General features: G+C 40.0%; 1 protein-coding gene across 1 annotated transcript in view; it reads right to left on the minus strand.

The window, feature by feature from the left end:
- Positions 1-9,893: 9,893 nt before the first annotated feature.
- ELMO1 (engulfment and cell motility 1) overlaps positions 9,894-15,177 on the minus strand; it is a 472,781-nt gene continuing 467,497 nt past the window's right edge. The window contains exon 22 of the mRNA XM_032785439.2: positions 9,894-11,201. Coding sequence (XP_032641330.1) covers positions 11,001-11,201 — 201 coding nt within the window. The 3' untranslated portion in view covers positions 9,894-11,000. The remainder of the gene's footprint in view (positions 11,202-15,177) is intronic.

Consider the following 15,177-nt stretch of genomic DNA (forward strand, 5'->3'; position numbering starts at 1 on the left):
ACGAAAGCTCATGCTCCAAAACGTCTGTTAGTCTATAAGGTGCCACAGGATTCTTTGCTGCTTTTACAGATCCAGACTAACACGGCTACCCCTCTGATACTTCACTGATATAGTCACCAGAGCTGTGCAGAGGATAGAAATCCCATTTTACAAAGGATTTTGAAATTTGGTTTCAACATTTTCTACAAACAAAATTCTGAAAATAATTCACTTCAGACTAATCAAAATGTTTCATTTTGGTTTTGACTTTTTAAAAGTTTAATATTATAATACGAAATTAAAAAAATTGAAACAAAAAGTTGTTTCAAACTGAAAAAGTCAAAACAGTTAGTTCTGAAAAATGTTAATATGGGACATTTCAACATTGCTGGAACTTTCTGAAACAAAATTGTGGTGAAATTGATATGATTTAACAACACATTTCAATGTTGACAAGATGGCATTTTCCAAGTTTCTGAAAATGCTGTCTAGTCAACATTAGTAGTTCTCACCAGTGCAAATCCCCAATGTGGATGTGCTGCACCGCATACAGCAGGGCTTGCAGAAATCTGGCTTACCTTGGTTTCAAACTGGAGTGAGTTACATTTATACAGCACAAAGGATTGACAAGAGGGGATAGAAAGGAAAGACAATTATAGCAGGTACCTGAGCTCAGGGCCTCCCTAAATATCTGTAACTGGGGTGCAAAGGAGGAGAACTGGGAGGGGTGGGCCCCATTTGAGGCCCTACTTCCAGGCCCCAAATTTATTTCATTGGGACTACCCAGCACAGCTACAATGGAGGTGAGGCTGGGAGCTTGGACAAGTGCAGTCATAATGCTATAGCTACACTGGGTCACAAAGCTCAAATACACACAAGCCCTTACTTACACGTGGCTAGTTACATAATTCAGCTCTACATGGCTGAGCGATGAGCAAGAACCTGCACTCTCACTTTTCTCCCAGATCACAGACAGCCTGCAAGAATGGAGGAAGGTGTCCTGCCTTTTTCTTAAAGACTGTAGAGAAACACTTTCTAAGGTGTACAGGACAGACCTTCCTCTCTCAGCCCTCTGGCAAACCATGCCCACTGTTCTTGATCACTGTCTTCCCTGTCCTCCCTTTGCCTCCACCCCAGCCTTCTCTTATTTTCCACCATTACACTATCCAGCGTACTTACATCAATCTGTGCACGTACAGTTTTTGCAAGAATAAGAATTACATGTATAAAAAGTTATTCATATAAAAATATATCCATAGAACTTAGGTGCAGACATTGGATTGGACAGTGGATGGGGTGCAAAAGGTGCCTTCCTGGGCTAGGGATTGATTGAGGGTCTCAGGAGCAGAGCTGTATGGACAACAGGACTGGGGAAATTAAGGAGTCAATGAAACAATCAGAGCTGCTCTGTTTAAATGTTTTGCTCTCAGCAGAGAATGCTTTAACTGACGCTCCTGTTTTCTTAATAATTGCTTAAAGCTTTACAAATTGCCAAGCTGCTGCTTCTCATGAAAAGGGGACAAATTTGGAGCTTGAGGGAAGAAGCTGGAGCACTGGTGAAAACTTTCACTGCTGGGAATGCAACCTTTTAAATGGAGATATAAATACGTGACTAGCTTTGCAGCCTCTGTCTCCAGCCCAGAGTGCTTAGCCCTCAAATTTAATAATTTACATACATGTATTTAAAAAACCCTAGGAAATTCCTACACATAATCTTTGTTAATTCAGAGTTAACATTGTTCCAGTGCATTTTCTCATGGAACTATAAACACTGAAAAGAAAATAATACTTCACAGCATCTCTCACACTTAACATAATGCAGGTCCCCAAGTCCATTGTCATAATGATACCCAATCTCACCAGCACACTAACACATGTGCTTTCAATTCAATGCCACCCTTGGTGCACACATTAAAGACATGAGAAATCACTCTACAATTCACAGCTTGTAACTATATCATCTGTAATGTTCTAACTGAGCATCAAGAGCACATTTGGAGAGAAGCGTGGGAGGAGGAGACTGACTGCATGACATTTAGAGACAAACTGATATGACACTGACATCTCTTGGAAAAGTGCCGTTTCTTATTTGAAAAACAGTTTAGATTGATTGCCACATGGATGGCAAGATTTAAAATTAGACTTACAAGTCTTCATCAGGGGAGAATTTAATTGCAGTGTTCAATCAGTCCACAAAATCCTACAATGACAATTTAAGCAGACAAAGTAATTCAAAACAAATCTTGAGATGTCATAGAAGATAAAGTCCTTCTTTGGCTGAATCACTTGGTGATGATGTGCTCCATACAGCTTATTTTCTCCTGTTCCATTATTTAGTGTTCTCACTGTAATACTCTCGAATCCCAATTTCCATAACATCTTCCTGTTTATTTTTTTAACAGTAGAAATGTGTCCAGAAGAATAACGACTCCAGTGATGTGCCATGTCTTACCTGAAATGTACTGCAAGCAGGCAGTAGATCTGACTTGAGAGGGACAGACACATAAAGCTGCTCACATTTAAAACATCTGGTTTTCCCTTTATTAGCGTGTTTTAAAAGTGCATAACTATTGACTGCCAAAGAATACGAGACATGAAGAGAAACGATGTCTACAGTAAAAGCTGAAATGCTCTCCAGCACCTATAAAAACAAACTATCCTTAGTAGAAAACTTTACACTCTGAGTGTACTTGTTTGAGAGGCATTTCCCTCATATTAGCTCAGGCTATGATCCCCAAACTAAGCCGCATTAAGTCCATTCTGTTCTTGAATAGGAGACCTTCATGGAGTCTTCACCTACTAAGGAAAAAATATAATATAAATATATTTTAATTAGCTACAAGTTTGAAAGAGTCTCCAACTCATTTAACCTTGACCTCAGCAGGCCCCTGAAAGACTTGACCTGCCACCTCATTGGAAACATGCAGAATTCTGCTGACATCCATTCTGTACAGAGCCCTACACCAGCCAAGCAATGCTTTTAGCAATGTTTCATTGCTCTGTCTCAATTCAAATATCAAAGGTATGGTCCATTTCAAACTTAACATTATATTTATACCCATGTTAACAGCCCTGTCAGAGCAGAGTAAAGGGGCCACAGGGTAAATGCAAATCAAGCCCTATTATGTTTAATCTCTTAAAGTAACAAAAAAGCACACAAGTCACATTACAATTTATGTAGCAAAATGATGCAGGCATTCACTTGAAAAGTCCCAAATTGAACAAGGAAAGTCTAGCAACCGATAAAGCTGCACTTGGAATAAGCCCTGGTTCAGCAACACACTTAAGCCCTTGCTTAAGTCCCGCTGAAGTTAAGTCCCTTTTGTTGAATAGAGATAGATGCAAGCATATGCTTAAATGCTTTGCTAATCAGGACAATAGATGGCACCTGATGTGAGCCCTTTATTTAAATATGCTTGTAATCCAAGAGAGAGTGACTGAGAGGCTATTGTCTTGATATAGCAAACATTGTGGGAAGAGAGGATACCTAGCTAACATTAATGGCTGGAAACTTCCTTCTAAAAGTATCTCCCAGTACATTTCTATATGCTCATGGCCATGCATAAGGGTGCACTAGTTTACTTAACAAGGGAAATTGTGCTCCCTTCAGTTTATGTTCATATATGGTGTTATAGGAAGAACAGTACCGTTCTTTTGTTAAATGTTACACATTCCTCCCTTGCTTCTGACCAGCTGAGTTATTCCTAGTTTGGTTATATGATTGATCTTTAGAAACCTCCCACAACAGGAGGGAAAAAAATCAGAGGAAAATCCTTCTCAGTCTGCTGAGTTTTATTAGATGAACAACTTTCACGTGATACATTAGTTTCCATCTTTTATTCATCAACTAGTAATAAGCAGCTGGAACAAAAGAGAAAGGCAGGGAGATGACAATACAAAAAATGTTCTTCTACGACCCACACCCTTGTGTATGAATATGGATTAGCAGTTCTCAACCTTATAGAGCTAGAGAGAGAGTCATTTTGCCCTCGAATGGAGTCAGAGAGAGCTACAAAGAGATTGCAGAGTGGAATCCTGACATCATATTATTTAACGTCTGCATCATTGCAACCCATCATCACCCCATATTGATGCAACATCATGCCACTAACAGCAAACTTCAGCATCTGTATGTCACTGGGATGCATTTTGTGGCAAGGGGGAGTGGTGTTTCTTCTCTTTCCCTCTCTGTTTGGAGTACTGTGCAGGGTCTCAGTGGCCCGGGTCTGTTTGGCCAGCACTGTTTTGTCACAGGTGGCATGATGAGCACTCTTGTGGATCAGAACTCTACTTGTTTTGCTTAAGAAAAAGCAATGAAGAGACTGGAAGTCAACCACTGCAAGAGCTCCATGCAGGGCCCCGACTACAGCATGAGGCTGTGGACACACAGATGAATCATCTGTGAATAGTGCATTTTGTACTTGGGCTATTTATGTGACAAAAATTATTGGTAGCATCAGCACTATTCAAATAAAATGCAGTCGTGGACAAAAAAGCAACAACTAAGTGACCCTTCCAAAGAGGAAAAGAGTCAAAACCTATGCAGTTGTACAGGAGATCTAGACAGACTCATCACCTGTTGCCTGGTAAGAGGATGCTTTCCCCTCAAATCCTAATGTTTAATAAAACAGGCCACCAGATTAAAGAGGGAATTACTGCTAAAAATAACAATCAAGGGCATTGGAGGACTCTCTCTGTGACACATGCTGCTTTCTTTTGCTCCAGGTTATTTAGTATTTTCATTTCTCTACTTATCCTTACACTCAGTTTGAGGTCTCAGACATTCCAAGATACATGTTTTTCTTAATTCAGGTTTTTCTGAATAAGATGAGTTGCTTTCCAAAAGAAAAATCACTCTAAAAACAGAAACTAGAATTAGACTTACCTTTACCACCGTCTCTCTCACTTTTATGGCCTTTTCAAGCATTATCCATGACCAGCCTTGAAATTATACAAGAGATTTTAATGGTATTTTGTCTGCTGAAGATTCTTGAGTGCTACATATGGAAGCTTTTTCTGAACATACAATAGCATATGCAAATACTTTATTTTCATTCCCATATTTTTAAATGAATGGGAAGCAGTAGGTAACATTCATCTTTAAATGTTTATTTTTTAAAACATCAGTGAATTACATAATGGGGAAAGACATTGGATTGACAGCTCTGAAGACTGAAAGGGCATGTTTTCTCATTTACACTAAGGCTTTTTTATACTGCTCTGGTAGTGCCTTTAAAGTAGGAGTAAATCATCTTAAATGTAATTTACGCCCACCTTAAGGGCCCTTTTCCCCCCTTGTTGTTGATCTCTGTGCTTTTACTTTCCTTCTTTCATCCGTCAGAGCAATTATTTGATTTGTTCTACACAAGCTTTTATTAGCTATTAACTTCTCGCAAAAACACAAAGTTTGACAACAGAAGAAGACTAAATAAAATAAAGAATAAATGCAGATGAGAAAAATCTGAATGGCTGAATGAGAAACACAAAGAAATTGTACAATTGGATAAATAGAACAAACAAAGTGAGATATATCAAAAGAAAATAGTCTTCAATTACAGATGAAAGGTGATGACCCTTAAGGACAAAAACTGGCAACTGAAACGCACAGTCCCTAAAGACAAGAACAAGAGATGGTGAGGCTATATCCAGGAATTATATTGTCATAATACACCTGAAAAACCTCCACTAGATATTAATCAAGTAAGCCCACCAATAATGGATGAAGAAATCATGGCAGCAATAGAGGAACTTCTGAATGGAAAAGCACTGAATTGTGATGGAATACCAGCTGAATTGTTAAAAGTCATACACAATGAAGACTTGAAAACTTTGTTAAAGACAGGAGACTTTTCAGAAGACTTTATAATCTATAGCAGTGTTCATTTTTGGGATTTGGATACACAGTTTGGTTGTAAAGACTACAGAACAATCAGCCTACTATCACATGCCTCTAAGACATGATGAGTTGTTCAAGATACAATATAAGGAAAGGTTTCAGAGTAGCAGCCGTGCTAGTCTGTATCCGCAAAAAGAACGGAGTACTTGTGGCACCTTAGAGGCTAACAAATGTATTTATTTATAAGGAAAGATTGATAAGGAAATAAGCAAACAACCTTAGGACCTCAAATATGAAATAAACACCATTATGAAGCTGAAGCTCATACCAGAAAGATCAGCTGAAATGGTGAAAACAGTACACTCGTGTTTTATTGACTTCCAAAAATATTTGACAGAATCTACCACTACAAATTGCTCAACATAATAAGGTCTGTAGGGATTGCTGGATATGAACTCCAAGTAATAAAACAATTATACTGGAATCAGAAGGCAATTACACTGGAATTAGAAGGCAATTATAATGGAGATGAAAATGAAAATCTATAGTGAGGACTGAGACAAGATTGTATAGTGTCACTAACTTTATTCAACATTTATAGCGAGTGATTGATTAAATTAATTGAAGAAACAGAAGATATTAAGATGAATGGAAAGATGGATGAATAACTGTGACAAAGTGGGCATTTTCCCTTGTTATTTTGTATGTGAGCCTATGTGAGTCTTACTGTTTTGCATGAATTCTGTGTGCGCGCTCCTGTTTCCCTGTGTATTGCACCAATGTCTAGGTGGTGCAAATAAGTATGTGTAACCTTTGTGGGGGTTGCTCCAGCTGCCTGCATGGATGCTATGGCTGCCCCTTCGTAACCTGAGACCCAGGAGGGGGATGTGACCAGGTGACTCTTGGCCCAGGAATCGAGACAAAGGCTGGAGGAGGAGTAACAGGCACGGCAGGGGCCAGGCAGCTGGAAGTGAGTCGGTCATGGCTTGCCTGGAACGCGGGGGAGGACCACAGCCCCGGCTCTGGGCTCCCCTCCCCTCAAGATGGACTTGGCTGAAAGTCACTGATTTCTGTGCTAACAAGTTCTGTCCTACCCTGTGTTCCTGTCCACTAATAAACCTTCTGTTTTATCGGCTGGCTGAGAGTCACGTCTGACTGCGGAGTTGGGGTGCGGGCCCTCTGGCTTTCCCAGGAGCCCTGCCTGGGCAGACTCGCTGTGGGAAGCGCACGGTGTGGAAGGGGATGCTGAATGCTCTGAGGTCAGACCCAGGAAGGTTGAAGGTGTGTAAGCTTCTTGCCCTGGAGACAGTATGCTCAGAGAGAGGAGGCATGCTCCCCCAGAGTCCTGACTGGTTTCGTAGAGAGTAATTCCAGAGCACTGCCCCAGTGACTCGGTGACAATAACATTCACTATGTATGTGACAGTGCTGTTGGCTGAGACAGAAGGTCTGATGAAGTTAGTGGAGCTTATATATGAATATAACAAAGACTCCATGCATCTGAAAAAGTGGATTTTTTACCCACGAAAGCTTATGCCCAAATAAATCTATTAGTCTTTAAGGTGCCATCTGACTCCTCATTGTTTTTATAACAAATATATAGCCTAAAGTTGAATGCGGCCAAGACAAAAACTATGGTGGTATGCAAGGATCCTTGGAAAATATGCAAGATTCCAGTAAATGATATATCCATACAGCTAGTGAAAAATTATTGCTACTTGTGAAGCATCATTATAGAAGATGGAATATTGGATACTGAGCTCAGCACTAGACTAGCAAGAGTGAAAGAGACATTCTGAAAGAATAAACATCTGATGAGGAGGGACATAGATCTGAATACTAAATTCTAAGTTTTATAAAACTTACATTTGGTTTGTGTTAAATTATAACTGTGAAACATGGCCATTCAAACAATTGATAATACAGAAACTACAATCCTTTGAATTATGGTGTTATGCAAGAATTCTGAAAATATCCTGGATAGACTGCAGTGTTGTTGTAGCTGTGTTCATCCCAGGATACAGGAGAGCCAAAGTATGTGAGGTAATATTGTTGATTGGACCAACTTCTGTTTGTGAAAGCAGCAAGCTTTTGAGCTCCACAGAATTCTTCTTCAGGTCATGGATAGACTGTGCAACCAACAAAAAGGTATTGGAGATGACTGGAACTTAGCAAATGCTAGTCAGAAATCTTATCCAAAGCAAGATTTTATTTGCAGGGCACTTTTAGAAAGGTCAGCAGGCAATGCATGTTTATGAGCTCTGTAAGCAAAAGTTGATGGCAGAATTTGAGGAAGAAAAAGAAGATCTTGGATAGACAATGTGGTATCCTGGGTAAATCAAATGGACTATTCATCCACAAAGAGATTAACAGAGGATCATTTGGAATGGGCAACCATGGTTGGAAATCTCCAGTAATGGAGAGGCCACACAAGAAGAAGGCCTTTTTACACTGCCTAAGTGGCATAAAGGGGCCTCAGGGTAAATAAGAATCTGGCTCAAGGTATCTATAGACTCTCTGCCTCCCCAATATGTCTCACGTTTATTCTGGAGGGATCATCTTAATGTGAGAGGGAGATATTCTGTCTCCATGACCATTCAATCCTTAGGGTATCTTATGGTGTGGACTGAGATCGCCAAACAGCAGTCAGACCTTTAGTCACCACTGACATGGTTGGGTTTTTTATCCTATTACCAGAGATGATTTTTTAAATTAGATTTTGTAAAATGCAGACCATTCAAATTGTTGTGGAGCATACATACATACATAAAAAACAACATCATGCTCAATTAACCAACTGAAAAACATCCATTGGGCTGTGTTGGCTGATAAAACACAGGTCCTCTGCCTTAGACGACCCCTGACTTCAAAGAGAAAGAGATAACTGTCAGTCCAGGACAACGGGGTACTCCTACTTCCATGCCCAATCTCCAAGTACCATTCCAAAATCCAGATCATATTGCCAGTCCTCTAAAGCAGTCACGTGCCTTGGGTTTTCACCATTTTTGAACACTGATTATCTATGACACAGCCTTGGCAACACTTTCTTACATTAAACATCTCCAGCTTTCACACCATGAGTTTGAAATTGCCCTTCATCTTCTCTCAGACTGTGGCTCACTAACGTTTTGCTCTGGTGTTTATCTGTAGATTCTCTTTTCTTTTCTATCATCATTCACCATCTAAACCTATCTATCTCTATCCTGTTAGATAGAAGTACAGTAGGTATATTGCAATTATGAGAGTATGCAATCCTATGAAGGTATCTTATTTAGGACTGTCATGCTTGGATTCACGAAATTTCCTCTTCCTCCTTCCATCTTTAGCACGTGATCCACCCCCACCCACTCTGTGAAGGTGTCAATGTGTTTGGCCTACTCAAAAATTGCAGATGTTGTTGAAGCTACCAGAGGCACAAACCATCTGCATGGAGGTTCTGTTCCTCAGTTTACTCATCTGGCTTCATGGCACCACAGGGTCTGATAAAATCCCTGTGAGTGGGTTCACATATTAGAGGAGGAATCCAGCAAGTTAACATTGACTAAGACATGTGAATTTTGGAGGTGGTGGAATCTTTGCATTAGAGATTGATTCACCAGGAATCAGGCCCAGCATCTCCAGATCCCTGGTGCCTGAACCCAGTGGAATACCTACTAGTAGGCAGCCAGAGAATTTGGAGAAGGGAGGAGGGGAAAAACATGTCACAAAGCCAGCACTCCCTCATACTATGCATCTTGGTTTCTGGTTCCCTCCACTCAGGGAAGAGGAGGGAAGCATGTGGGGCTCAGATATTTCTGCAAAGGAGAACCTAAAAATAATGGCCTGCAATTGACTGTAATTGTGTTGCTTTGCTTTGCATTTAGATTTCTCAATGGCTGCCTTTCAGAAAGGCTCATCTATCCACTGCAATGGAGATTTTGTCGTCATATAAATAAATAGTCATTGTAATCAGACACTTATCTTGCTACCATAGAACCTAAATTTACACTTTCCCCTTTCCCTTTATAGCAGAGGCCTCAGAAGGGTTAGAAATTACATGAAGTAAAAGAACTTCAAAATTAAAAACCAAGGTTCCAGGATCATCACAACTCAGGTTTTATTCAACAGCAAAATTGAAGGAAGTATTGGATATTTTTTCCTCCCAGACAAATGTTTCCAATGGATATTAAAAATAAAAACATCATCTCTAAATAAACTCACAATGTAATTATTTTTCATTAAATATATTTGTTTGGCCAAAGAACAAAAACAAAAAAGTTAGAACCCGTTGTACAAAAACAAAAAATAAATCCCTTGCAAACTTGTAACACTAGCAATGATGATGCCGATTCAGATGTCTCACCATTTTCATGAATCTGTGGAAACTATTATTTTACTTTGAACCAAAAAAGAAAAAACCTTGGATAGTATCAAGCCAATTTTAGAGGCAATTGAGGCTTAGAATGGCTACAGCTACAGAGAACAGACCTAGTGCCTTCATTCACAATTTGTGCTAGTAATTTGGGAGAAATATAGAGCTATTTAAGAGACGGAAGAAAAAGAAGTTAGAAGCATTGCAGTGTTATAGTCCACAGTACAGTGAAAACCTGCAAACGACTTATTCTAGGGAACTATAACTGTGGCAGAGCACAGAGGATGGAGACACTGTTGCCAAAAGATAATGACAGTGATGATGGTGCAGAAGTTTAAGCAGTTAATACTTTTCATCTTTTTTTGAAATCAGTTGTGAGCTGACTCTTGGGATGGGTTGGGAAAATCTCGCTCTCTCCACCTTCCACTTACAGTAGCTGCTTCTCCTCTCTACCTCCCAACTTCCAGATAAAGCACCTGAAAGTGCCAGGTTTGGTTTCGTAGGCATGCAGTTTGGAAGCATAATATTTTGTTTAGAATGCCTATTCCAGCATTAAAAATTTAAAAGTTCCTCTGATGGACGCTGCTTAGTGGTCTTCGCATTAGCCACATCCAATGGACTGCAATTAGAAGTTAATTAAAGCAATGTCATTTTTGACTAGCAATGGGGGAGATGGGATCAGGGGAAAGGAACAGATGCAAGGAATGGAAAGAAAAGTGAGTGCTTTAACCATAGTCCATAATCCAAGGTGCGCACATGTGGGTTTATCTCGCTCTTTGTTTAATCTTTCCAGTTATAATCTTTCCAGTTTAAATGCGAGTTTCAATGGGCAGTTTCAGTTACAGTCATAAACAAAATCATAGTTGCTGGGCTCCTTTGGAATTGGTGGGGGAGCATCAGGAATCTGTATATTCTCCAAGTCAAGGAGACGCAGCTTTATCTCCATGCTGAGCAGCGTGTCCAAGTCATTTCGCGTCAGGTCACTCATCATATCCTTCCCAAGGAGGGCATTCAATCCATCGGTCCAGATACAGTACTGCCATGGAAGACAAAAACCTCCATTAAGTCCAGACCTAACCTACTCTCCCATGCAAATAAATCAGCCAACTGCGTCATCTCCAGTGCATTTATGCTCCAGTGACTTAAAAACATCTCTAAAATTAAACTAGACAGATGCACTTCTTTGGCTTAATTTTAAACATTTATTAGCTAGTGATCTAGTGTGAAACAGGTAAATGTTTCAAACAGCTGGTCAGAATATGGTAACAAAAATTCTGGGAAACATCAAAAGAAATGAAAAATGTTCCTTTAAAAAAAAATGGGGCATTTCTCTGGTGTGTGGGCTTTTTGCTTGGAAAATTTCCAACACAGTGAAAATTTTCTTTGTTTTTAGTCAAAATTTTTTGATTTTTCTTTTTAAAAAAGGCCTTTTTTCCAAATTGAAAATTTTCACATTCAGTCAGCTCTAATATTTGATAAACCAGAAAAATGTATACAGTAAACCAAGTAGTTTCTAAAAGACACTTCTCCTTCAATATCAAGAATGCCACTTTGTATCATGATATTTAGTCTTCCCACTAATTAATAGATTCATAAATTCATAGATCGTAGGGCTGGAAGGGATGTCTAGAGGTCATCGAGTCTAGTCCCCTGCCCTCATGGCAGGACCAAATACAGTCTAGACCCTCTCGGATAGACATTTATCTAACCTACTCTTAAATATCTCCAGAGATGGAGATTCCACAACCTCCCTAAGCAATTTATTCCAGTGTTTAACCACTCTGACAGTTAGGAACTTTTTCCTAATGTCCAACCTAAATCTCCCTTGCTGCAGTTTAAGCCCATTGCTTCTTGTTCTATCATTAGAGGCTAAGGTGAACAAGTTTTCTCCCTCCTCCTGATGACACCCTTTTAGATACCTGAAAACTGCTATCATGTCCCCTCTCAGTCTTCTCTTTTCCAAACTAAATAAACCCAATTCTTTCAGCCTTCCTTCATAGGTCATGTTCTCAAGACCTTTAATCATTCTTGTTGCTCTTCTCTGGACCCTCTCCAATTTCTCCACATCTTTCTTGAAATGCAGTGCCCAGAACTGGACACAATACTCCAGTTGAGGCCTAACCAGCGCAGAGTAGAGCGGAAGAATGACTTCTCGTGTCTTGTTTACAACACACCTGTTAATGCATCCCAGAATCACGTTTGCTTTTTTTGCAACAGTATCACACTGTTGACTCATATTTAGCTTGTGGTCCACTATGACCCCTAGATCTCTTTCTGCCATACTCCTTCCTAGACAGTCTCTTCCCATTCTGTATGTGTGAAACTGATTGTTCCTTCCTAAGTGGAGCACTTTGCATTTGTCTTTATTGAACTTCATCCGGTTTACCTCAGACCATTTCTCCAATTTGTCCAGATCATTTTGAATTTTGACCCTGTCCTCCAAAGCAGTTGCAATCCCTCCCAGTTTGGTATCGTCCGCAAACTTAATAAGCGTACTTTCTATGCCAACATCTAAGTCGTTGATGAAGATATTGAACAGAGCCGGTCCCAAAACAGACCCCTGCGGAACCCCACTTGTTATACCTTTCCAGCAGGATTGGGAGCCATTAATAACTACTCTCTGAGTACGGTTATCCAGCCAGTTATGCACCCACCTTATAGTAGCCCCATCTAAATTGTATTTGCCTAGTTTATCGATAAGGATATCATGCGAGACCGTATCAAATGCCTTACTAAAGTCTAGGTATACCACATCCACCACTTCTCCCTTATCCACAAGACTCATTATCCTATCAAAGAAAGCTATCAGATTGGTTTGACATGATTTGTTCTTTACAAATGCATGCGGACTACTCCCTATCACCTTACCACCTTCCAAATGTTTGCAGATGATTTCTTTAATTACTTGCTCCATTATCTTCCCTGGCACAGAAGTTAAACTAACTGGTCTGTAGTTTCCTGGGTTGTTTTTATTTCCCTTTTTATAGATGGGCACTATATTTACCCTTTTCTAGTCTTCTGGAATCTCTCCCGTCTCCCATGATTTTCCAAAGATAATAGCTAGAGGCTCAGATACCTCCTCTATTAGCTCCTTGAGTATTCTAGGATGAATTTCATCAGGCCCTGGTGACTTGCAGGCATCTAACTTTTCTAAGTGATTTTTAACTTGCTCTTTTTTTATTTTATCTTCTAAACCTACGCCCTTCCCATAAGCATTCACTATGTTAGGCATTCCTTCAGACTTCTCAGTGAAGACCGAAACAAAGAAGTCATTAAGCATCTCTTCTATTTCCAAGTTTCCTGTTACTGTTTCTCCCTCCTCACTGAGCAGTGGGCCTATCCTGTCCTTGGTCTTCCTCTTGCTTCTAATCAAACAACCCATCTATTTTAATCATAACCCATTAAGAGCCTGATCCAAGTTTCATGTAGTGTAAGGGAATCTTTTCATTGACTTCAATTGGAGTCAAATTTGACCATGGGTGAAAGTAATTTAAAGGACTTACGGGTACGTTGGAGTCCTGAGTGGGCGTGGACTCAATCAGAAGAGGCATGGCCTCAATGGGAAGAGGTGGGGTGTTTCAAGATTTAAAGGACCTGGGGCTCCGGCTGTGAGCCCCAGGGCCTGTAAATCACCCCAGAGCTACCAGCTGCAGAGGTGGCTCAGAGCTCTGGGCTCAAGCGTGAATTAAAGGGCCCAGGGCTCCAGCTGTCACAGAGCTCTGGGTCCTTTAAATCACCATGGGAGCCCTGCTGCTGATACCTCGGGACGTCAGGGCTCGGGTTAGGGCTGGGGTAGCAACAGCAGGACTCCGGTGGTGATTTAAAGGGACTGGGGCTCCGGGACCTTTAAATCCACCCTCCCCCTCACCCCCCGAGCCTGGCTGCCGGGGCTCCCGCAGTGATTTAATGGGCCTGGGGCTCCCCGCAGCGGCTGGAGCCCTAGGCCCTTTAAATCACTGCCGGAGAAGCCGGTCCAGTCCAGCGTGGGATACCGACTCTTGCCGGTACACTGTACCAGACTATACAGGCTTACTTTTACCTCTGAATTGGACCTATGTTGATTATTTAGCTACATGGAAAAATATATTTGCCATAAATGCTAATTATATTGTGGAAACTAAAATATGTATTATAGGGAAAAAATTCTGCGCTATCAGAGAAGTGGATTAGAAAATCTAACAGAACTTTTCAGATATCTAATTTTTGTGATATCACAATCATATATTTGATTTTAAAATACATTTGATCTGATCAAATATATTGCACATCATATATCCAGTATACAAATATGTAATATAGTATATAACTTCACACTGTATGTAGGTGAGGTTGTGTACAAATACATATTAAGTATGTGTATATGTACGTGTGTATACAAACTCACATATACAAGAACAAGGATACACAAACACACACATATGTAACCTATACATAAGCACCTCTTTATGTTAATAAATATGTATGGATCTATTTTCCAGAGCAGGAAACTAAATTACTTGCAGTAGTATGAAGTTAATCAATGTTCTGTCCTTCCTAAAAAGTTAAATGTCAAGTTATCCTGCATAATTCTAAACAGCTTTGTTTGGCCTCGAAAGAACCTCTTCTCTTGCTGTCTCTCCCTCTCCCTCTCTCTTTTTTTTAAACAGGAAATGCAATCTCACTCCAAAGCTGACAGCTTGAGATAAACATAAGCTGAATAACTGTTTTAAATAAGCAACAAATCCAGGGGAGGTTGGTGAACAAGAGTCAATTTCTATCAAATCACTTCCATTTATTACTACAAACCATTTGTGCAACTATGAACAAAAGTACTTGAATGTTATCGTCTAAAAATAAAAAGATTTCAATCATGAACTCATGTGTCCTAGCTTACAAGAGGAAACTTAAATCCACCATAAATGCATTTTTATCTTAGAAATGTTTCCGCTAGATTTCATGCCAAAGGATGGACTTTAAAATTAGTCAACCGTGTGCTATAAGTTATAGCCAAACTTACAGATAGCGAGAGCTGA

Source organism: Chelonoidis abingdonii, chromosome 2 (assembly GCF_003597395.2).
Source record: "Chelonoidis abingdonii isolate Lonesome George chromosome 2, CheloAbing_2.0, whole genome shotgun sequence".
Lineage (NCBI taxonomy): Eukaryota > Metazoa > Chordata > Testudines > Testudinidae > Chelonoidis > Chelonoidis abingdonii.